Source organism: Acomys russatus, chromosome 15 (assembly GCF_903995435.1).
Source record: "Acomys russatus chromosome 15, mAcoRus1.1, whole genome shotgun sequence".
NCBI classification, from domain to species: Eukaryota; Metazoa; Chordata; class Mammalia; order Rodentia; family Muridae; genus Acomys; species Acomys russatus.
This window is the reverse complement of record NC_067151.1, coordinates 30,653,021-30,675,432: the sequence shown is the minus strand read 5'-3', so window position 1 is coordinate 30,675,432 and position 22,412 is coordinate 30,653,021. Positions and strand designations below refer to the sequence as shown.

General features: G+C 43.8%; 1 protein-coding gene across 1 annotated transcript in view; it reads left to right on the top strand.

Moving 5' to 3' along the window:
• The window catches only part of Frem2 (FRAS1 related extracellular matrix 2), a 135,295-nt gene that overhangs the window by 7,448 nt on the left and 105,435 nt on the right, over positions 1-22,412 (top strand). Inside the window, exon 2 of the mRNA XM_051157132.1 lies at positions 3,073-3,162. Within this exon, the coding sequence (XP_051013089.1) occupies positions 3,073-3,162 (90 nt within the window). The remainder of the gene's footprint in view (positions 1-3,072; positions 3,163-22,412) is intronic.

The following is a 22,412-nucleotide window of genomic DNA, read 5'->3' as shown; positions in this document are numbered from 1 at the left end:
GAGATCAGATAAGTGGTTAAAGATGGCTCCGCTCCTTCACAGCTGGCTGCTCCCCCTGGCGGGGAAGGAGAGCGCCATTGGGCATGATGAGGACCATGTGTGTGCAGTCTGGTTTTGGCTTTGGTTCATCACGGAGGGATAAGTGAATCTGTATTTTAACAAAGATAGCCAGAGAGGTTATTCCTAACTTGATTAACTAAATGGCTCTTGGGAGACATTTTTATTCCAAAGACTTGTGACATTTCATGTCAGGTAAGGCTCACAGTGCAGACTTAGTCAGTAGAGAACTTTTGTGCTTTAAGCTTCGCCTTTTGTCAACGTTTCCCTGCTTATGCCTTCACCCCTGGCTTCCAAGGGCAAGACACTTGTCTCAAGCATCTAAATGTTCTTTTTTCCTCTACAATGAAAACTTAATGGGGCTGGGGAGATGGCTCAGCAGTTAAGAGCATTTGCTGCTCCTGCAAAGGACCCAGCTTCCGTTCCAGCACTCACATGGCAGCTCACAACCACCTGTAACTCCAGTTTCAGGGCGTCTGATGTCTCTTCTGGCTTTTTTGGGTATCAGGCAAGCATGCAGTGTTCTTAGGTGCATCCAGGCAAAGCACTCATACGGATAAAACAGAAGCAAATAAGTTATGAGCACATACTGATATCTTGTTGGATAATTCATTAATCCCTTTCAGGAAAGTGCAAGGTGCTCTCATCCGTTTGCACCAGCTAGGATTACCGGGGCTATTTGCTTAAGACAGGAACTATGGGGTGCTTGTGTAGGTCAATGAATAAGTATATCAAATGAAGCAATTAGAAGAAAATTTAATTCTTAGATTATTGTTATAACATTTCAGCTATCTGAATTACTGTACCCTTGCACTGAAGGAAAGTAGTGCTTATGCGCATTTACAGTGTGTTTATGTTTCTGGAAGTACCTGTAAAATAACAGCTTTGTCATCAGGAGTCCCCTTCTGTAATCATGAATTAGCGCCAACAAAATTAGAGGGAAAGTGAACAGTTTTGAAGCAGCTATTTCAACAAAATTCCCACTTTAAAAAAAAAAGAAAAGAAAACATGGGCATGTGTTGTGTAATAGATTCTTTCTTAGTTTATAGCTTTATTTTGTTTTTATTGTATGGATGTTTTACCTGCATGTATGTCTATTTGCCACATGTGTGTCTGGTCTCTGTGGAGATCAGATTGGTCATTGTCTCCTCTGGAACAGGGGGTACAGGAGGCCGTGAGTCACTGTGTGTGTGCTGGGAATTGAGCCTGGCTCCACTAAGGGCAGGCAGTGTTCTTATCTGCTGAGCAATCTCTCCAGCCTCTGAGCTTTAGTTTTAATTAGCTAAAAATTTTTGTTTAGACTTCTTTTATTTGGTGTGTGTGCATTCTGCCTGCATGTATGCTATCCACATGCATGCAGTGCCCAACGAGGCCAGAAGAGGGTGTTAGGTCATGTGTAACTGGAGTTAAGATGGTTGTGGGTGCTGGGAACTAGGTCCTCAGCAAGAGCAGCCAGTACTCTTAGGCAAAGCCATCTCTCCACTCCATCCTCCTTCTTCTTCATTATTACTACTTATCATCATCATCATCATCATCTACGAGCTTTTCAAACAAAGTATAAGAGGAGGTGAGAAGGTTACAAAAGAGTTTCCACAAGACTCCAGGTCTCAGCTGGTGCATTAGGGATGTGAAATCAGCAGAGGTCTGGTCATTCCTTACTGATAAACAACAGACCATAAGTTGAGTTGTGAGAGTTAACCGGCCATGCAGGGGCTGTGCAGGGGTGGTGCCTCTTAGCCTTCAGAGACTCGTGGCAGGCTAAGGTAGAGATGCAGGTGAGTGGGTGAGACCACTCGGCTCTTTTGCTAACTTAAGACTCATGAGGGCATTTGCTGACAAGGAAAAAAATGTCAGAGGTTCTTAATCTGCTAGGAAAGGTGCCCGTGCTGATCGATATAAATGTTAGTGTGGGACACTACAGCAGAGCTAGTGACAAAGGACTGCAGGGGTGCAGTACATGTAGACTTGGTCCATGAACTGAAAGGCAGGCTTCCACATTGCAGTCTGCTTATAAGTGTATCTCCTTTCAGAGCTGAGTGCGGCAGGGTACAGGCCACGTGTCCTATGCCCTAAGAAAGATTCAGAAGCCTATGGCGGAACTTACCGGCTCTAAACACTTGGCTCACTCAAGACAATTTTCTCATGTTGTTTTTTGTTTATGACCCCATGTGGACTCCATAGAACAAACATAATAGAGCTTTTAGAAATTAGAAAAACCATAAACACACCGGAGACAGGTTAACTATTACACGCCTTGTTGACAGCATTCTAGGCTACACTCTGAGTTTGTGTAACCTTAAAAACTCACTGACTGGCCCAAATCAAAGACAGTACCATAGGACCAGAGTGATTTTTTTTTTTTTATTAAATTGTATATGCGACATCATTAAAGAGAGGAGCTGTTAAAATGGACGGACTTTTTTTTATTGTGTATTAGTAACATCAAGAGATCTGTGCCCGTGACTTCAGAAGCAGTGAAAGGGGCTGTTGAGTTGCTAAAGCCTCTACCACACATTAAGGCTTTAAAAGCAGTCTACTGCACTCTAACAGGTACGAAACAAGCACTCCCGCAGGGAAGAAAACCTCTGCTCTTTTCCTCTGGCTTCCCGTAGGACTCATTCTGCAAGAGAGGCAAAGCTTGTGATTTCAAGAGGCCCAGGAAATCTGCCATGCCTCAAAATATCTCCCTGCCCACCTGTCATGGGGCCTGGCGTGGCGTATTTAATAGCCGCTCCTTTAGTGGGAGGGGGCATCACCTTGCTATTATTACAATCTAAGCCCTGGCCCTCTATTTATCTGTGTGCAGGATCAGATTTCTACAGGACAGCTGATATTAAGGCATGTGGAGATAGAGAACAAAGCATCACCCCTCTTCCCCTGCCCCCAAAGGGGATCTAAACGTGTTTTCAGAAACATAAGAGGCAATAGTATTTACTGCAAGTACAAGCCATCAGTTTTGCTACAGTAATTAATGTCCTTGCCTTTTGGGTTATTTTTATTTTTTTATTTTTTTAGCTGACATCGATGACATGAAAGTATGCTATGTCTTGAGAGAGAGAACGAATGCCACAAGTGATGTGTTCCGCTTCCTAGTGGAAGATGATGGTAAGTATTCCACTCTCTGGGTGGCCTTTTTACTGGTTTATTTATTTCCGGTTGCCCTTTGACTGCAGGCCTCTGAGGAATATTTGGTACCTCGTGCTCATTTGCTCTTAAGAGGAGGAGACTTACTTTCTGCTTTACAACTTTACAAGAGTTAGTCATTTCAATCTGACAGAATCCCACTCTTTAGCGGATACTTCTGACTTGTGGTTTGTCGGAGAGACAGAGACACAAAGATACTGAGATCTGTATGAACAGAGCAGAGAGAGAGAGAGAGAGAGAGAGAGAGAGAGAGAGAGAGAGAGAGAGAGAGAGAGAGGAGAGAGCCTCCTCTGCCCAGTTGTTCAGTTTACTCAGGCAGCAGAAAGATGCTGGCATGTAGCCCTGCTCCCATCTCAGCCTGCACCTGCCCTAGTGGGTCTTCCCCAAGCAGGGAGCCCTTTTCTCATTTGCACTTGGGTGCTGCCTTTACTGCACAGGAACTCTGTGATAAATAAACTTGGCTTTGTTGCCCTAGTGTCAGGGTGTCTAAAGATCTTCTTCGATTGGGGGATTTTTGTGAGTTGGTCTAGCTAAAAGGTTTCTAGGGCCAAGTTTGAAGAATACTGCAGAGTGACATGTGCCTTTCTACCTAAGCTCCCAGACAAGAAGCATTTCCTGCCGTCACTCACCCCAAGTCTGCTTGGGCACTCTTCTTCTTCTAATGGCTTTTCCTCTTCACCCTGCAAACACAGACCTGGAAATATCTAGCTGCGTCTGGGTTGAATATTGAGCTGTTTTTGCTGTTTGTTGTGTGTCCTCATGGAGTCTCACAAAGTATTTGTGTTGTACCAATTGCCCTTGTTTAAAATACCGCTGTTCAAATGCTCTTGTTGAAAATATCACTGGGTACAACATGACCAGGTGTCTGAAAGTGATGTCTGTTGCGTGCATGCCAGAAAGGCAAAGGAAGGTTACCCAGCTTGGGCACAGTTACTTGATTCCTGCCTCCCATCCCAGGCTTAATATAGCTAATGCCTGTGTTTGAAAGGCACCAAACCATAGTTTTAGCATTTGACGTACTGGCAAAGGAATCTCAGTAAGGAACCAAGTCCTAAGAAAGAAACCAACTGATGAGCTGCAAGCACTGTGCTTCCTGACTCCTGCTGCTCAAAGGAAAACTTCTGCCAACAGACGCTGTAAAATACCTGAAGTAACCAAATGCTGAGTTCAGGCAAAAAGTTCACCTTTAAGATGAGTGAACAAGCCTCGGTAACAAAAACAGTCCTTAAGTTTACAAAATCATTAAGAACCCCATGGCTTGCCGCTAGAGAGCTGCCTCGGCAGTTGGGAACACTGCTCGCTCTTGCAGAGGACCCGGCTTGAGTTCCCAGCACCCACACCACAGCTCAGAACCACCTGTAACTCCAGTTCCAGAGGATCTAGTGCCCTCCTGCTGATCTCCTCTGGCACTGCACGTGTATGCGGCACACATACATGCACCCAAGCAAAACGCTCATACACATAAAATAAAAATAAATCATTAAAAAATATACCATGGTCTTTACTGTTTAAGATGCTTTTGTTTCCTGGCGTTTATATACACAGCCATAATTATTCTACTAGTCCACACATCCTTGGTTGGCTGGGATGCAAGCATTACCTTAAAACCTAGGCTCTGAATTCAAACTTTGGAAAGCATTGCATTGTCTATCCTATCTCAAAACAGTAAGGAAGGATGGCTGGCTAGAGGTCAGGCTGTGTTTTCACTGCTGAAGATGTGGATCTTTGTGCTTAGGAAAGTGTGAATGAAATTGTTCCAGAAAGTTCTTTTGAGCTTCAGTTTCACATGAGCAGAATATTCTAGAGAGATCCTTCTGTGCCTTCTGGGCCACAGACAAAGCCCAGACTGAGCTAGATCCCAGCAAATGGTTATTAAATGGGACGTACCTGAACCTCCCTGAATAAACAGGAATCTACAAGACTGAAAAATCAGAAGGTCATTTGTGTATCTTAGCATTGATTCCATCTGATTTTATAACGGGGGTTTATGTTATCTTGCAAATGGTCTGACACTTGGATGAAGTGACACACAAGGAATAGAAATATTTTGTTTGTCCTGTTGAGATGTACAAAGTATTAGCCACACTCGAGCCTCTGCTTTATACAGAGAGGATACATACGCTGATAAGCCATCTGCAAAGTGTGTGAACAGCTTCCAGTATCTCACATCTGGGCAGCTGCCAGACACGGCTCCCCAAGAGTATGAACTCTCAACATCCAAGCCTCTTTCCAGGCCACGGAAGTCACCCTGTTCAAATCCACAGGGTTGTTTTTAGATTGGTGGCCAGCTAAGGAAATTCCCAAGACAAACATAATCATCAATTCTTTTTAGAATAAAATAGAATTTCGTGTCGAAGATCAGGAATGGGTAAAGAAATGATTTGAAAGCAGAAGCCTAAAACCTCTTGCTTCAGATTCAGTCCTGTGTGGTTGGGACCTGGATGGTCACAGGACCCTCCTGTTTCGACACGGTCATGAGTGGGTGACCATTCACCATTAAAGGGATGGCTCCTGGGACACACTCTTTGTATTTGGGTTTGGAGTATGTTGATGTTAGTTACCAAGTGATGGGAGCAAAGACTAGTGGGAAATTAGAGGTGGGTTTTACCTGAGGAGGCTCTACTGTGTTAGAGCTTAACACGGTAACCCAGTTCAGGGTTTTTTACTGTTCTTAAAGGAGCATTTTCAGAAAAAAAAAAAAAAAAAAGGATGAGCAGTGTTCAGTATATGATATAGATGATGCCACAACTTAAAACTTAAGAGAAGCATATTCTACAAGATGTAATGTAGAACACTTAAGCATACACAAAGTCCTTAGATTGCAGAGACCTCCCAACTAGACTTTAAACCTTCTGTGTGTTTTATTGTTACCATGCAATTCTGCTCCCACCACCATCCCTCTTAGTTTAGCACCATAACAACAGCAAAAATAACATCTCTACTTGGTAGGTAAGGAAACAGAGTCACAGAAATGGGTAACTAGCCTCTTCAAGTTGCCCAAATAGATGAATAGAGACTGAACTGAGCCACAGGCTCCTCCCCCACATCATCTCCACCCCCTCTCCCCCCTCCCCCTCCCCTCCACTTCCCCTCACCCCACCCCCCCACCCCCACCCCACTGCAGACAGTGTTCTGATAGGCAGAAAAGAACAGAGGCTCCTGCCCTGCATACTGAGCTATGGGAAGGTGACTGGTGGGTAAAGGCAAGAGTGGAGTCAGAATACTGTCGCCTACAGAGGGTACAGAGAGCAGAGTGTCTTCTAGATTGTTAACTTTTATTTCAGAATAGTTCGGATGCCCTACGGTCTTCAACTGTGTAGCCCTTTCCCTTGTTCCTGTGCTTTCATTCCTGATAGTACAAGGTTCTCTAACGTGAAAGTGGCCTGGGGACCCTTGTCAAGTGCTCTAGCTGTTTACGGTGGTGCGGCAGCCAGTTTCGAGTAACCATTTTAGGTCTGTCCCACCCTCACCCCTAATGACCTCATATCTTCCTTCGGCATCAGCTCAAGTGTCACTTCCTCTCCAAATCTGTTCCCTGAGCCCAATGATGAGGAGTTAGCCCTGCTGTTCTTGGTGTTTTATATGCCCCAACTTTACTTAGAGCAGGAGTGTCCTGTTGGGACAATTAGCTTACCAGGTGGGCCTCCATCACTACAAAAAGAATGCCTTTGTCTCAAGGCAACCTTCTCACCTCAGGGCCTACTCAGACCTGAACAGTTGGCCCATATAGGACACACATTAAACTGCCTGGAGCCAAAGGTAACGGAGGATCAAGCCCTCTGTTTTTTGTGCAAGGACTGATTAAACAGCACCCCAAGAGAAGGTTCTGGAGCAGCTTCCCATGGAACCTTGGCGTTGGTTGGTGAGACATTCTCCTGCGCTAGCTTTAATTGAAACCCCCTTGCACCAAGGAAGACCGCTAGCCAAGCCTCCACATTTGTAAGCACGCAGAACCAAGCACTGTGAAAATGGATTTGAAATCTCCACTGAGATATACTTAAAGGAGGAGGAGCCCAGTTCAGAGGTCTTGTTACCTTTCTTAAAGAGGCATTTTCAGGGGGCGGGAAGGGTTTTTAGTGTATTATGTAAACAACTTCACCACTTAAAATTTAAAGAGAACTAAGTTTTTGTTTGTTTGTTTGTTTGTTTGTTTGTTTTTTTACATTACTGAATTTAGAAAGCCAGGCCATAATTTTCAGCAAGTTTACTTTTTTCTGGTTTGGTCACCCCAATTTTTATCTTGAGGGGATATGAGAAATAGAAATCTGTCTTTGTATAAAGTATGCCCACGTCTTATTAGAATGGCATTGTATTTTTTTTTTAACTTATTATTTGTTGTTCTTTAAGTCTCACGATCTCAGGCTCTGCTCCAAGATGGCCATGCCAGAGTGTGGGAGAGGGGTCAGGCTTATGGCCTCCTACATGCTCGGCAAGTGCTCCACCACCGAGTTACATCTTACTAGAACGCTTTATTTATTTATTTATTTATTTTTATGAGCCTAAGATTAGGATATGTGACCACATGGCTTGATGAGCTACATGAAAGGAGCCTTACTTTTATTCTTTATGAAAGTGATTTGGGTTTTTCACTTCCTCCTCCAAGTTCTCATATGTCCTGGGCATGCAGTCTAGCTCGGCTCCGCCTGCCATTTCTGGCACTGGGACTGGACAACAGACATAATATAAATCTGTGTTGGCTCTTACAATGTGCCTGGCTGGCAGCCAGATCATTTTCTGTTGTTATTATTGTTGTTGTTGTGTTTGAATATGCTTTTTGGTGGCCAAATTCCCACCCTCCCAGATCTTTAATTCTCGAGCCATTCAAAGATATAAATAGCACCTTGGGATGGTAGAGGAAGTCAAAATGTCATTTCTGTCTATGAAGCGTCAGTCAAGGTCAAGGCTTTCAAGTTTTCATCCAGCATCTGACATATTAAATACTCAAATACAAAAGGGTCATGGGAACCTTGTCTTTCTAGACAGAAGGAGCAGGGGTTCTGACGGGAAGCTGTCGCTTGATGACTGGAGGAAATGTAATTACTGATAATTAGCTTGAATTTAAAGTGAGAAAACATAAGTACAAAGTATAGAAAAATGAGGATTGTGAGTGCAAGCACTGGGAGATCAGTCTGACACTGAGCCGAAAGGGGAAGAAAGCGTTCTGGACAGTAATGTCAATTGCTAATGGCAGGAGAGGCAGAGGAAGGGCGGGAGAGCCTGAGCCATAATTACAAGATGGTGAAGCCATGCCAGGCACTGATAAAGATTCTTTAAACATGGACACAATACAAGCCCAATGGAGTACAGATCTTAGGGAGGACACTGACTCCTGTGGCTCGTGTTTGTAAGCCCTTCCTTGTTCTTTTCAGAGCAGTTCAAGTCATCAAAAGTCTAGTGTGCTGTTGCCTTCAAGGCATGACTCTAAAAATACACCTGCTTAGCATCCTTAAAAGAAGTTACTCTTCTGGTACAAAAGTGCAATTCAAATTTTATTAGCTATCTTTACATTTATCCCCAAAGTCCACATCTTATTAATACATGCTTGGCTTTACGTCAGATGGTATTTCACTCAAATCATGAAACCTTTGGCAGAGCTAGAATCCCTATGGAGAAATATGAATCTATATTAAGACCCAAAAGAAATAATAGTGCCCTTTAAAAGCTAAGTGCATTTTTCTTTCACAGGCAACCAAGATACCATAATACCAAACCAAATATTTATATGTGGCCCATGTTATAAAGCTCGGTGCTGTCTTAGTCTTTACCTTGTGTGTCCTGAGACAAAGGGGAGGCTGATTTCTGTGTCACGTTCACAGTTGTAGTCAGTATTATTACGTATTTTGTAAAGCCAAAGAAGTGTAACCAAGAAATAAGGCTGATATAGGAGAAAGATCAGCGTTTCTGCAGTTCGGCTTATTTGCTATAAAGAGGGTCTTTAATCATTTATTTATTGAATTAGGCAACAATGCTCTTGATGCTCCCAGGAGGTTTCGGGTGTTTATTGGGATGTTGGAAAACAATAATAAATATGTATGTATAGTATAAATATATAGACATAAATAAATATGCCGAGGATAAAGCAACAGACAGAACATTCTGGAGTTTATGAGGTAGAAATTCAGCTCGGAGAAAAGGTCTCTTGGCAAGGAGATGCTTAAATTTAGGCTTAGGAAGAAATGAAGCTCCTGCAGGAAGGAAGAAAAAGGAGAAAGAGGCATGTGGAAAGGTCTAAGAACGAGAGAGAGAGAGAGAGAGAGAGAGAGAGAGAGAGAGAGAGAGAGAGAGAGAGGCAGGCAGGCAGACAGACAGACAGAGAGACAGAGAGACAGAGACAGAGAGACAGACAGAGACAGAGACACAGAGGAGCCTGAAACAAGACTCGCAAGCTGGACCATAGACCATGGTGCATAGCCTGTGCACTCAGTGAATTGGGTACGCTCATTTTGAAACAAGAGAATAACATGTTCCAATTTGCGCTTTCGAAGGCAGGTCTTCCCGCTGCAGAGGATTGATCCAAGATCAATAGTGGGAGCTTGATAAGCTGAGCCAGTAAGACTCTGTGACATGGAGTTGAGCGGGCCAGGGATGCTGGTGCAAACCTTTAATTCTGTCACTTGGGAGACAGAGGCAGATGAATCTTTGAGTTCAAGGCCAGCTTGATCTACATAGTGAGTACCAAGCCAGCCAGGGCTACAAAGTAAGATCCTATCTCAAAACAAAACAAGACATAGACACTAGAGGATAGCCTTGCCACAATTTTAAGTCTAACTGTCTATCTTCTTGGCTCACTGTAGAGGAAGGAAGAAGTGGGATGTGAGCATTTTTCTGGGTTTCATAGCCCATGGGGAATGACAGTGCTGTGTACTAAGATTGGGGAGACTGGAGGGGACGAAGCCCAGGGGATTTGGGCACATGGACTATGAGAAGAGTCGGCTCTCTTGAGTACGGATTCAGGAAGCCAACTTCAAAGTGGAAGTCGTAACAAATGCTGCTGTGACCCTTGGCATCGCTGGAGCCCCGACCCATCTCAACTTGGCTGGTCTCAGTTGCAATTGTAAAGTGTGGGGGGGGGGGGAGGTTAGAATAGTGAGCAGTTAGCTGGGCTTTTTTGAAGGCTGAGTAGGAAGATACTTGCCAAGTTTGCCATTTGTGGATCTCCGTTCCCAGGAGGGCTGTGCAGGGAGGTGCTACTTCCCAGCTGCAGTCCTTCCCCAGCGGACTTGGGGGCTTCTGCCACCTCTCCTTCCTCTCGTCTCCCCCCATCTTCCCTCCTCTCCAGCAGTTCTGCTTTTGTTTGTTGCAAGCTCTTATTTTGTGGCCCACATTGGAGTTCAACTCATGGTCCTCCACTCTCGGCCGCCCTAGTTCGGGCGTTTACAGGAGCACGTGGCCACCTGGAACGTCTCCTGTTCCTTCTTAAACTCCAGCACGTGTCTCTTTGCTTCTGGGTTTTCCTCATTCCTTTCCCCTTTTGCTTCCCATCTGCCTTTCCTGGGGCAACTGCCTGGGCAGTTTGACTGACAGGTTCTGACTGACAGGCTTGGGATCTACAGACATGACCGTTGGAAAGGCGCTGAGCTTTTCTTCAATGCGGAGTGTAAAATCTATGCGTGCGTCAAAATCACTTTGCAGGCTGTCAGGGGCTTAGCTGAGATTGTCGTCATGAGGACTTTTTCCTGTGTTGAAATAACACACATGTGAACTTCCCGTCTCTTCAGCCCTGCTAGCTTGTTTCGTTCGCCTTCCTGACACCTGGGATTATACGTTCTGCAGGACTGGAGGTTAAAGACGGTTACTAGATTTTGCCAAAACTAGAACTCCTAAAACATCTGTATTTAGCAAATGTCCAGTTACAGAGTGGTTTTATGTGGAAATTTTTGGAACACAGGCTGAAGACACTGATAACATTCTATATTTATTCAGGTCTTCAATTCACTTAAATGTGTGTTTCGTGTATATACACACACACACATCACCTAAATGTGCTTCATACATGTACATTCCTATGTACACACACACACACACACACACACACACATTACCTAGTTGTGCTTCATATATATACATGCATACATATGTATACACATATATACACAGGTAGAGAGAGAGACTGCTGTAGTCACCATAGTGACAGATATTAGTAGCTGTTGTAAAGGAAAGGTCACTTAACTATATGTGCCATTGAGGGTACTGTGTACACAGGGAGCAGCATGTGGTCTCTGACATTTTCTTCTAGGGCTTCTGAAAAGTGAATGCTCTGTGCATTTGCATGTACTTAGCAGGTCCCTACGAAAGCCAGATGCTGCCCCTGCTATGATTAATAGCATAGGCTATCTTAGCTAACACTGAGATATTAGTTTCCTTGAGAAATTAGGGGCAAACTCTATAGTATTTAAGATCTAAGATCTAATAATCAAGACTGCCTAATAAGTGAATTTTACTTATTGGCTACAGTGATAAAGTTTGTACCTTCTAAGTGTGAAAACTGTGTGTCTCTGAAGTCCCAGTGAGGTCAAAGAGACAAAATGGCATACGAACTGTTCATTGCAAATAAGGAAAAATGAGAGTTATTGAGCCTGAACTTGGTGAAAATCTGATGAATCAATAAAACACACACATAAAATGCATGAGTGACTTTGCCCTTTCTGCACATGTAGACCGATTTCTCTTTCTTTTTTGTTTTTGTCTTTTCAAACTGGGTTTCTTTGTGTGGAACTAGTTCCGTAGACCTGGTTGGCCTCAAAGTCACAGAGACTCCGCCTGCCTCTGCCTCCCGAGTGCTGGGATTACAGGCGTGCACCACCACTACCACATGGCCTAGACTAATTTCTTAATGTTTATTTCCTTAGGGCCGAAATATTTATGTAGAGGAGAAAGAAATTTTATCATCAGCATTCACTTTTGAAACAGATACTATAAATTCACTAAAATTGTTAATTGATTAATTTGCCTCTGGATTTTGATAATTAAAAAAAGTGACTTGCCACGTTGCTGTATATAAGCAACCTTTTTATATGAAGGAAACACATACTGTTAAGGAAACTGAAGTGTAACTTCAGGTGAGTTACATTTAGAATCCTAGCAGTGTTGCCAGAGAACTCTCCAGAATGAATTATTCAGTTATGGCTAATTACTATTTAATATAAAACTTATGCTAGTTTTAGCATCATTTGAACAAAGAAACTAAAAAGGGTTGAGAGGTAATTACACAGCTATGTTTAGTTTTATATATATATATAAGCAGTCCTTTGTTCTCATGTTAATTTTCATCTATGCTTGGAAAATAACACCCCTTATGCTACCTCGGATGAAGGAACCCGGAGCCACCATTCTCTTTGTCCCACTCTGGCCATATTCCTTCAGACTGAAGGCAGAGGCACTTGGTCTTCACTTCTGTGCTGGATTCTTGAGCCAAGAAAGTCATCCTGTCATCTTGGTAATGCCACCTGCTCCTGGACTCCACTCAGGCAGCTGTGGGATGCGGGCACGCAGAAAAGAGTGTTGCACACAGCGTTTGGGACAGCCACTTCAGAAACTAAAGTGGGAGCCACTAAACTGTTCACAGGGCTTTAGAAATCCAGGAGGCAGGAGGGAGCCATCCTGCGTTCTCATAATTCTCTTCTTCTTGTGCAGAGATGGCTGAAAACCGAGGCCGTTGTATTGTGGCTATGGTACGTGTAAAACGTCACTTAAGAGATTGTTTTCTCAAAACTTTTCTTGCTGTCATTTTGGTGCACTGTCCATATTCACCCAGTTCTGGAACCTGCCAGTTTTTGCTTCCGTTTTGGATTTCTGATGAGCGCATTCCCACATAATCCCTGGCTACTGTTTCCATCAGGAGCATATTGAGCCTTTAGTAACTCGGCAGATATAGACTGCTTCCAATAATAAAGCTGGCGCTGAGTGAATGGTCACCCTTCCTTCTATAATACAGGGCAGTGTCTGTGAAAGTGGGAGGTTTTTATCTCCAATTTCCACTGATAGCTCTTCAGTTCCTAATGGGTGCTTACTTCATTCAATTAAGTACGTATCTGGACAGTGCACACATTTCTTCTAATAAGTCTCTTGTCGTGTTGCTGTCCCTCTGACCCAGAAATAATACCTGTCTCCATGGTTACCTACAGATACCCATGACAGTTTCTAAATATTAAAAAAAAATTTTTTTTTCTTTGCATCGGTCAATTTTCTAAAGTATAAGCTAGATTGTTCTGTGCATTCCTTTTCTTCTTAATTTACTTTGAGAATTGATTCCCTTTTATTTAATGTGTATGGGTGTTTTGTCTGCATGAATGTGTCTGTGCACCGTGTGTGTGCAGTGCCCCTGGGGTCTAGAGTTGGGCACCAGATCCTCTGGTCCTCTGGAAGAGCAGTCAGTACTCCTAGCCACCGAGCCATCTCTCTGCACTTTTCACGTTCCAGCTCTGACTGACCACATGGTAGGCAGTGGAAATGCCAGACTCTTCCCCTTCATGAGCAAATCAACAGCTCTAACTAAGCAGCAATAGAGTTGGCTAGGAACCTGCACTGCGGTGAGCTCCTAGCGCACGGTGCCTTCCTTTCTTCCTCCATGCCCTGCGTGAGGCTCAGCCCAGGCTGCAGGCTTCCACACTCACCCTGTCCTTGCCTTCGGGAAGATATCACATCCCTGTGAGATGCCATAATTGAATGTGTAGCTACACACCATTTTGGAATGCTCATTTATATAATGCCATATATTCACTTGTAGTGGTAAGTTGTAGAATTCTATTGCAATGAATAAGACAGTTTTGATATATTATATACATTATAATATATGTATATTATAAACATTATAATATAATTGCTTAAATGCTATGAGCCTATTGTTTATAAATACTCCACAAATTTACACTAATAATTTTGAAGTCGTTTATTTTGATGCTGTCTTTTATTTAAAGCACAAGCTAAAGAACACCCTCCCTGTGCCAAAATTTTCCTTTTTATTTTGTTATAACTTCGCCTTTACACTGGCCAGCAGTTTCAAGGAGAAGGAAATTGCCCGTACTATCAAAATCAGCTCTCTTAAGGCAGTTACATCCAAACTGTTTCTAACTCTACAAAATAGGAGCGGCTTTCATATAGCTAGTATCCATATTCACAGATGAAGTCAAGACAGAACTCACTATTCAGGGCTAATACACTGCAAATGTGGATGCTCGTAAACTACCCTGTGGGTGCTGGGAACTGAACCCGGGTCCTCTGGAAGAGTGCTCTTTACTGCTGAGTCATCTCTCCAGCCCCACCTTTGCAGGGGCGTTTATACTATGTCAAGCCGACTTACTTTTTATGACATGGAACTGCTCCTCTTCCTAGGATATGTCTGTGTACATTTATGGAAAATGATAATTGGCTGCATGACACCTCAGCATGTATAGGTGCTACAGTTCCTTTAAGTCGGTTGTTACAATAAGCATGTATCTACATTCCAGACAGCACTGGAGCATACAGAACAAATTTATATCCTTGTCTTAATGGATCGATTTTTATCCCCATTTCTCAGCATCACTTGACCAAACTGAGACAGGCAGGAGCCCGTTTGCCCCTTTCGTACATCTACCTCAGACCACTCTGCACACACGATAAGAACAAACATCTACGGGAAAAATTAGAAAGACAGTTGAGTGACACAAAGTGTCCATTCATGAAGCCTGGAGCAAAAGTCACATCAGCAGAAGCCACGCAGACCAGGGAAGCGGTTCATAGTAGAGATTTCCTAAGTAAACAAGGCCTCTACATAATGTTATAAAGTAAAAGTGTCTAAGAATAAACTCCTTTAAAGTTGTTCGTTTTTGTGAGTCAGTGGTGATCTTAGACTGATCACACAGTCATTGTATGAGCTAATATATTTGTGGCGGTGGTGAAAGGTTTTGGAATTTAAATTGCTCAACTGCGTTCTGTCATATCTAGGCCTTCCGCAAGGGTCATGTGGTCACCTTGACAAGATTCTACCACATCTCGTCCTTCCTCAAGGGTCATGTGGTCACTTTGACTCTTTCTAACATTTTAATCATTTCATCTCTGTTGACTCCAGCTGACGAACTCACCTCTGGCTGTTTCTCTGTGACCCGCGTTGTATAGCATGCCTGCTGACTGCAGTTGAAAAGCAGTATGTAAGCTGTGTTTGTTCAGCCTGCACCGAGATGTCCCCCTCCCCACCCCCAGGAACTTTTAGGGAAGAGCACTGTTCTCTCCGCTGGCATTGTACGCTCTCAACACAGGCCTTTTGTGTCTTCCCACTCGTCCTGCTCACACATCCACTGCCCTGGCTGATACGAGACTCCAATCTGGTATCTGTTGTTTCCGGTCATTCCAACACACCTGGGTACACAGTTACGCACTTGTAACTGTTACACACACAGGACAGAATTACCTTTGTCAAGGATGTTAAAGCCAATCCTTAGATGGTATTTGAGAACGGGCTAGGTAGTAACTGAATTTCTATGACTCCCCCAGAGTCATTGAGAAAAGCCTTTCAGATTAAAAACAGCTTAGTTTTTATCTTGTTAACTATGAATGTTTTCCTTCAAGAGAACCCTATTTTATCACCTGAAAGACTATTAAAGTGAACTTTACCAATGGGATTCACTGGGAATGTTCTTTTTATACAAACATACATATTCATTACAGGAAGATACCAAATATAAAACTAAAATAAAATGTACATTAACATAGTCTTAATAACTAGGCAAAAATCATAGAAGTGTTTAACTATTATCTCCCCATCATGTATTTTACCCAAAAAAAGGCACTATTTAATATATTCTGTCTTAAAGCTGAACTTTCCCCCCTGAATCGGGTTTCTCTCTCTGTCTCTGTCTGTCTGTCTGTCTGTCTGTCTGTCTGTCTGTCTGTCTCTCTCTCTCTCTCTCTCTCTCTCTCTCTCTCTCTCTCTCTCTCTCTCTCTCTCTCTGTGCACGTGTGTGTTGTTTATGTGGTATGTATGAACATGCTTGTGAGTGTGTGGGTACCTGTATCTGTGCACACACATGCAGAGGCCTGAGAAGGATATCTTCTCTCTACCTTCCTTCCTCCCCTGAGACAGACTCTCACTGAACTGGAAGCTACCTTTCTGGTTATATTGCCTGGCAGGTGAGCTCCTACGATCTGCCTCTCTATGCATCCCACCACCCAGGCTGCGGTAACAGGCATGCACACCCTCGCTTTTTATCTGGATTACAGGGATTTAAAACCAGGTCGTCCTGCTTGCACAGCAAGCACCACCACCATGGCGCCATCTCCTCAGCCCCCTAAAGATGTTTTTAACAAGGAGTTTGTGTTTTACTATGTGGTTATATTATGCAGGTTGCTTAAACAACTGCAAGCATCTAACAGAAGTCTGTATTTACATAAGAGTGCTGAAATGCCTTCACCTGATGATCAAGACTGATGACAGCACCCTGCTGTACAGGTGAAAGGTGTTCTGAAACCACCCAAGTCTGTTCTGTCTTCTGTAGATAACAGAATCTTGCTGCGTTCCTGTTGTTTATCAGAGTTGATAAGAACAAGATCCTTTCTGCCATCCACTCTCCTTGTTATTAATAGAAGAAAAGTATAGTTTATAGTGGTCTTTCGACTCTGGAATTCCTGGCATGCTTATTGAGAGCATCTACTAGCTCTGAAGTCATTTTCTACCCTTGTGTGATTAAGTCCTGTGTAAACACTGTTCCTTTAGTATGTGCTAATGGCTCTTATTCCGCTGGTTTCAATTTCTTTTGCTGTAAAAAAAAAAAAAAAATGACACTGAAAATATTTCTTTTAAGAGATAATTCTGAGAGGGGATTAGTGGTGCCTGCTATTCCCAGCACTGGGAGGCAGAAGCAGGAGTGTCAGGAGTTCAAGGTCATCTTCAGACACTTAAGGAGTTCAAGGGCTATATAAGATTCTGTCTTAAAAAAAAAAAAAAAAAAAGAGAAGAAAGAAAGATAGAAAGGAAGAAAGAAAGAAAAAGAAACTCAAGGAAGGAGTGAAGAGGAAAAGGAGAGGGAGAGAGAAAGAATTCTACAATATTAAGTAATTGCACATGTCTCTGGGCTTGCTTATGAGCACAGTTGCAAGGTGGGCCGGGTGGAGAGAGACAGGGGATGCACATTCAACATTTCTAACATGGCCAGCACATCAGTCTAACAATTTGCCTGACCCAGTTTTTAGACCATCAGCCAATAGTTCTCATTACCTACATTTAATATAAGAGGAGATTGAAACTCAAAGAATGAAAACAAATTTCTTTTTAGTAGTAGAGAGGCGACCCAGAAGTAAAACAGGTGCTGTCATGTGCAAGGATTTGGGGTTCCATCCCTAGACTGCCCCACCCCCTCCCCAAACAGGCAAACAGACAAATTCCTCAGTGGTTATAACACACACTGTCACAAATGTAATGACTTAGTGCAACATGAAGGTTAGAAGTCCAAAAGGGGGGTCTAGCCACACCAAAGCCAAAGGGTACACAAATGTGCCCACCCGGAAGTGCCACAGGAGAAACCACATGAAAAAGAACAAAACAAAACGAACATCAAGGCTGAAGAAATGGCTCAGTGGTTAAGAGCACTCTCTGTCCTTGAGGAGCTGGATTTGGTTCTTATTCCCTGAGGTCGGTAGCTCACAGCCATCTGTAACTCCAATCCCAAGGGAATAGTTGCTCTCTTCTGGTATCCGTGGGTATTATGTCCACATGGCACACATACACACAGACAGACACACATACACATAAGCAAGGATCAAATAAATCTGTTATTTGTTTGTTTGTTTTTGCTTTTGTATTGAAACAGGGTTTCTCTGTGTAGCCTTGTCTATCCTAGACTTGCTTTGTAGACCAGGTTGGACTCGCAGAGATCTGCCACCCCTCCTGAATGCTGGGATTAAAGGTATCTGCCAGCATGCCCACCTAAAATAAATTTTTTTTTAAGGGTAGGAAAAAAAACCCCATGTTCCTCAAAGCAATCTACAGATTCAACCACATTTACTACCAATTAGAACAGTGTTAATCTAGAAGTCAGGTGTGTGTGTGTGTGTGTGTATGTGTGTGTGTGTGAGAGAGGGAGAGAGAGGGAGGGGGAGGGGGAGAGGGAGAGAGAGAGAGAGAGAGACAGACAGACAGACAGACAGACAGACAGGGATAGACAGGGATAGAGAAATGCAGAGAGAGACAGAGTGAGAGGCAGAGATAAGGTCTGGCAATGTAGCCCAAGATGGCCTGGAACTCATGATCCTCCTGCCTCTACCTCCCAAATGCTGTGTATACAGGTGTGTTCCTCAAGCCTGGTTCAGAAGGCAGTTAAGCAGTTAAGTTTTATGACAAAACATGGTTGGCTAGGCTTGTGAGGCCTTAGGGCAAACCATGTCAGCTGCTGCATGCTCAGTTTCTGGGAGTGGTCTCCTTCTTGGAAAATGTGTTAGCTCTGGTGAATCCAGTCCTCGTGATGACTCTTGCCAAATTTCATATATTAAGTAGTATTCACTCTCATGTGCTCACCGAACAAATGCAAGCTTGTTATCCCTCAATGGTACAAAACCTACTCATGCCAGACAGAGCACCAAGATAGACAGTGAAGTTTTATACTACCTGGTGGAACTGCTGCTTAGAGAGATGGTGAGTCCCACTCTGACTGCTCAGAGTCTCCGGCAGGCTTTTCCTTTTCACATCACAGTACAGTCCCGAGCATCGAAATCTCTAATACCATTGTTCTGATTTCTACAGAGGATGCTCACATCGGAGTTGGCCTTGACTCTTTGGGAAGACATTAAGGCTGGGACTTGTTTTGTTTTTGTTTTATTTTTTAAGATTTACTTATTTGCTTATTATGTATACAGTACTCTGCCTGCATGTACACCTGCAAGCCAGAAGACGGCGCCAGATCACATTATAGATGGTTGTGAGCCATTATGTGGTTGCTGGGAATTGAACTCAGGACCTTGAAAGAATAGCCAGCGCTCTTAACCGCTGAGCCATCTCTTCAGCCCAAGGCTGGGACTTCTGAGCAATGGTGAACAGTTAGAACTCTGGGGACTTTGGGGGATGGGATGGATGCACTTTGCATTAAGAAATGGTCATGAGTATTTGTGGGCCAGAGGAAGGACACCTTAATTTGTATCGTAAGTTCCCTCCAAAGGCTCATACAGTAAAAGCTTGGTCTCCAGTGATGTGCTGTTGAGAAGTGGTAGACATGTTAAGATGTGGGGATATTTTCAGTCCCTGGGAATGTGACCCTAAACATTGTGGCCCAGACCCCAGTGTGTCTCCTGTTTTCTTATCTCACTATGAGGTTATGGGCTTCCTGTTTCATGCTCTTGCTCTGTAATACTGTCTCCATTTCCAGGGCATCAGGCACCAAACACACACACACACAGTGCACATGTGTACGTGTGGGCAAAACACTCATACAAGTATAATAAAATTTAAAGGTAAAAACATCTAGGGTCGGCGGGATGGCTCCGCGATCAAGAGCACGCTCTACTCTTGCAGAAGACCCAGGTTCAGTTCTCAGTACCTGCTTGGTACCTCCCAGCCACCTGTGACTCCAGTTCCAGAGTATCCCGTGCCCTCTTCTGACCTCCACAGGCTCCTGCATGCAATGCGGTACCCATCCTACACCCCTGAATACACTGATAAGACATAAAACAAATGAACAATAAAAGCTGTCTGTTACTCCAGTTGCTGGTGCCATGCTGTGGAGCATCTCACAGTGCAGCCTCAGGTTAGTCAGGCACCAAGGAGGAACACAGACGTGCACCTACCTCTCTTGTGCTTTCTGTGGGAAAAGCAAGGTGCAGGGAGCAGGCTGAGGGTTGAGGTTCGGCTATTTGTTTCTACAGGCTTCAGGTGTGTAGGGCTTGGCTCTTTGTCCGGCCGCTGGCCTCAAGGTGATGTAGGCAGAGGGATGGTGCTTCTAGGATGGAGCCTCCTAGTGCAAGAAGGTGTCTGGTCAAGAGGGTCTTTTGTTATCTCTAGGAAGTAGCCAGTCTTGGCAAGGCTAATTGTTGACAAGGCTGCCAGTGCCTGGGCACCAGGAATACAGAACACAGAGCCAATACTCTAGCAGAGGTGAGATCTGAAATGAAATCTCTCACTGTGAAGATGGGTGGAGAAGGTTGAGAGGTTGGAAAAGAATTCTTTTGTATTGTTGTTTTGTTTCCTGGAGAACGAAAGACTGGCTGGGGGCAATGTAGATGAAGAACTAGCAACTGCCTTCTCCCTAGCCCGCACCTCCGCCCCAGACCATTGTTCTGCTTCAGACAGACGATGGTGGGTGGGGGAAACAAAACTGTTTACCCCCTGTGCATGTAATAAGACGGCAGCTGCCGCTACACCTTAATGTGGACCGTGAGTATGCTCCCCACAGCTAAGTGGTAGCTCCAATCATCATTAGCACGCCTGCGCAGCTGCCAGGTATTTTAATTAAAATGGGTGAAATGAAAGGTGGTGATTGTCGGTACTGATGGAGAAAGATTCTTTATGGGCTTTAATTAACGTGCAGAAAAAGTATTGTTTTCGTTCTCCAGAGCTTATTGGATGTACTTGTTATGCCTTCATATGGCTTCAGCTGTACTTAACAAAATAGTTTCATCTATTTTGAAAAAGATCTGAATCACAATTATTTGGGTTTTGGATCTGAAGTGAATATACAGCTTGTTGCCATTTTGTTTATGTAAGTAATTCTGGAATATTACTGCCTTGTCCATTTTAAACACTGTAAAATGCAGGTCAGCATTTTGTGTTTGAACATATTTTTACATAGATAAAAGATATCATCAGTTGTGCGAGGGTAGGGCCATCTCACTATTTCCCCTAACAGAGGATAGACCCTGGCACACAGGAGGCTCTTCCGAGCATCTACTGAGCACATGAGTGAATGCACAGTTCATCCATCAAGGTGGCAGCTGGCGATGACACTGCAGCATGACCCAAACTCCTAGCAGGGTTCTTTAACCACACGAGTGCCTAGCTCTGATATGGTGGCCACTTCTCTGATGAAGGAAATAAGGGCAGAAAGAGGGGTGAGGCATGTTTAAGCATTTTTTAAAAAATGAGTGTGTATGTTTGTCTGCATGTGTTTGTGTGTCTCTCTGTATGTATGTGTTTATCCGTATAAGCGTGTGTCCCTGTCTTTGTGTGTGTATGAGTTTGTCTGTGTATGTGTTTGTGTATGTGTGTGTGTCTATATGTGTATGCATCTGTGTGTGTGTGTGAGTGTGTGAGAGTGTGTGTGAGTGAATGTATTCCTGTGTTTGTCCAGAGGTCCGTGATGAACTGAGTTCAATCCCTACAACCCATAATAGTTCATGTTTGTAGTTCAAACACTAGAGGTGGCGACAGAAAGAGCCCTGGGACCCAATGATCACCTTCCCAGTCTTGTCTGATTGATGAGCACCATGCCAGTAAGGAATTGTGGGGGGTAGGGAGGCGGAGGGGGGCAGTGGCCTGCTCCTGAAAATGACATGAAAAGTTGTCCTTTGGCCTCCAAAAGCATGCATATACACATGCACCCACATCTCACACACACACACACACACACACACACACACACACACACACACACGCACACACACGCACACACGCACACACACACACACACACACACACACACACACACACACACGACTGTGGCTCAGAAACATGCCATAAAGAGTGGATTTAAGAAGGACATGATAATCCAGGCACGAGGCACACATCTGTAATCCCAGGACTTGGGAGGCAGACGCAGGCAGATCACTGTGAGTTCAAGGCCAGCCTGGTCTACAAAATGAGTCCAGGACAGCCAGGGCTACACAGAGAAACCCTGTCTCAAAAAAACAAAGGGCAAGGAGGAAAAGGAGGAGGAGATGCTGATAATACACACCATGATCCCGGCAAGCTGACGCAGAAGATTGATGTGAGCTTGAGGCCAGCCTGGAGTAAAGAAAATTTGAAGCTGGCCTACCTATAAATGAAAACCCACTTTAATTTTTTTCCTGGGCCTAAAGAGATTTCTCAGTGTTTAAGAGCACTGGCTGTTCTTCCAGAGAAACTGGGTTTAATTCCTGGCACAACATGGTGGCTCACAACTGTAACTCCAGTTCCTGGGGAATCCAATCTGGCCTCTGTGAGCCCCAGGCATGTGAGCGGTGCATAGACTTACGCACAGGCGAAACCCTCGTACGCACGAAATTTTTACAAACGTCTACGTGCTTGCATATGCTATTGCTGTTTTCATGGTTTT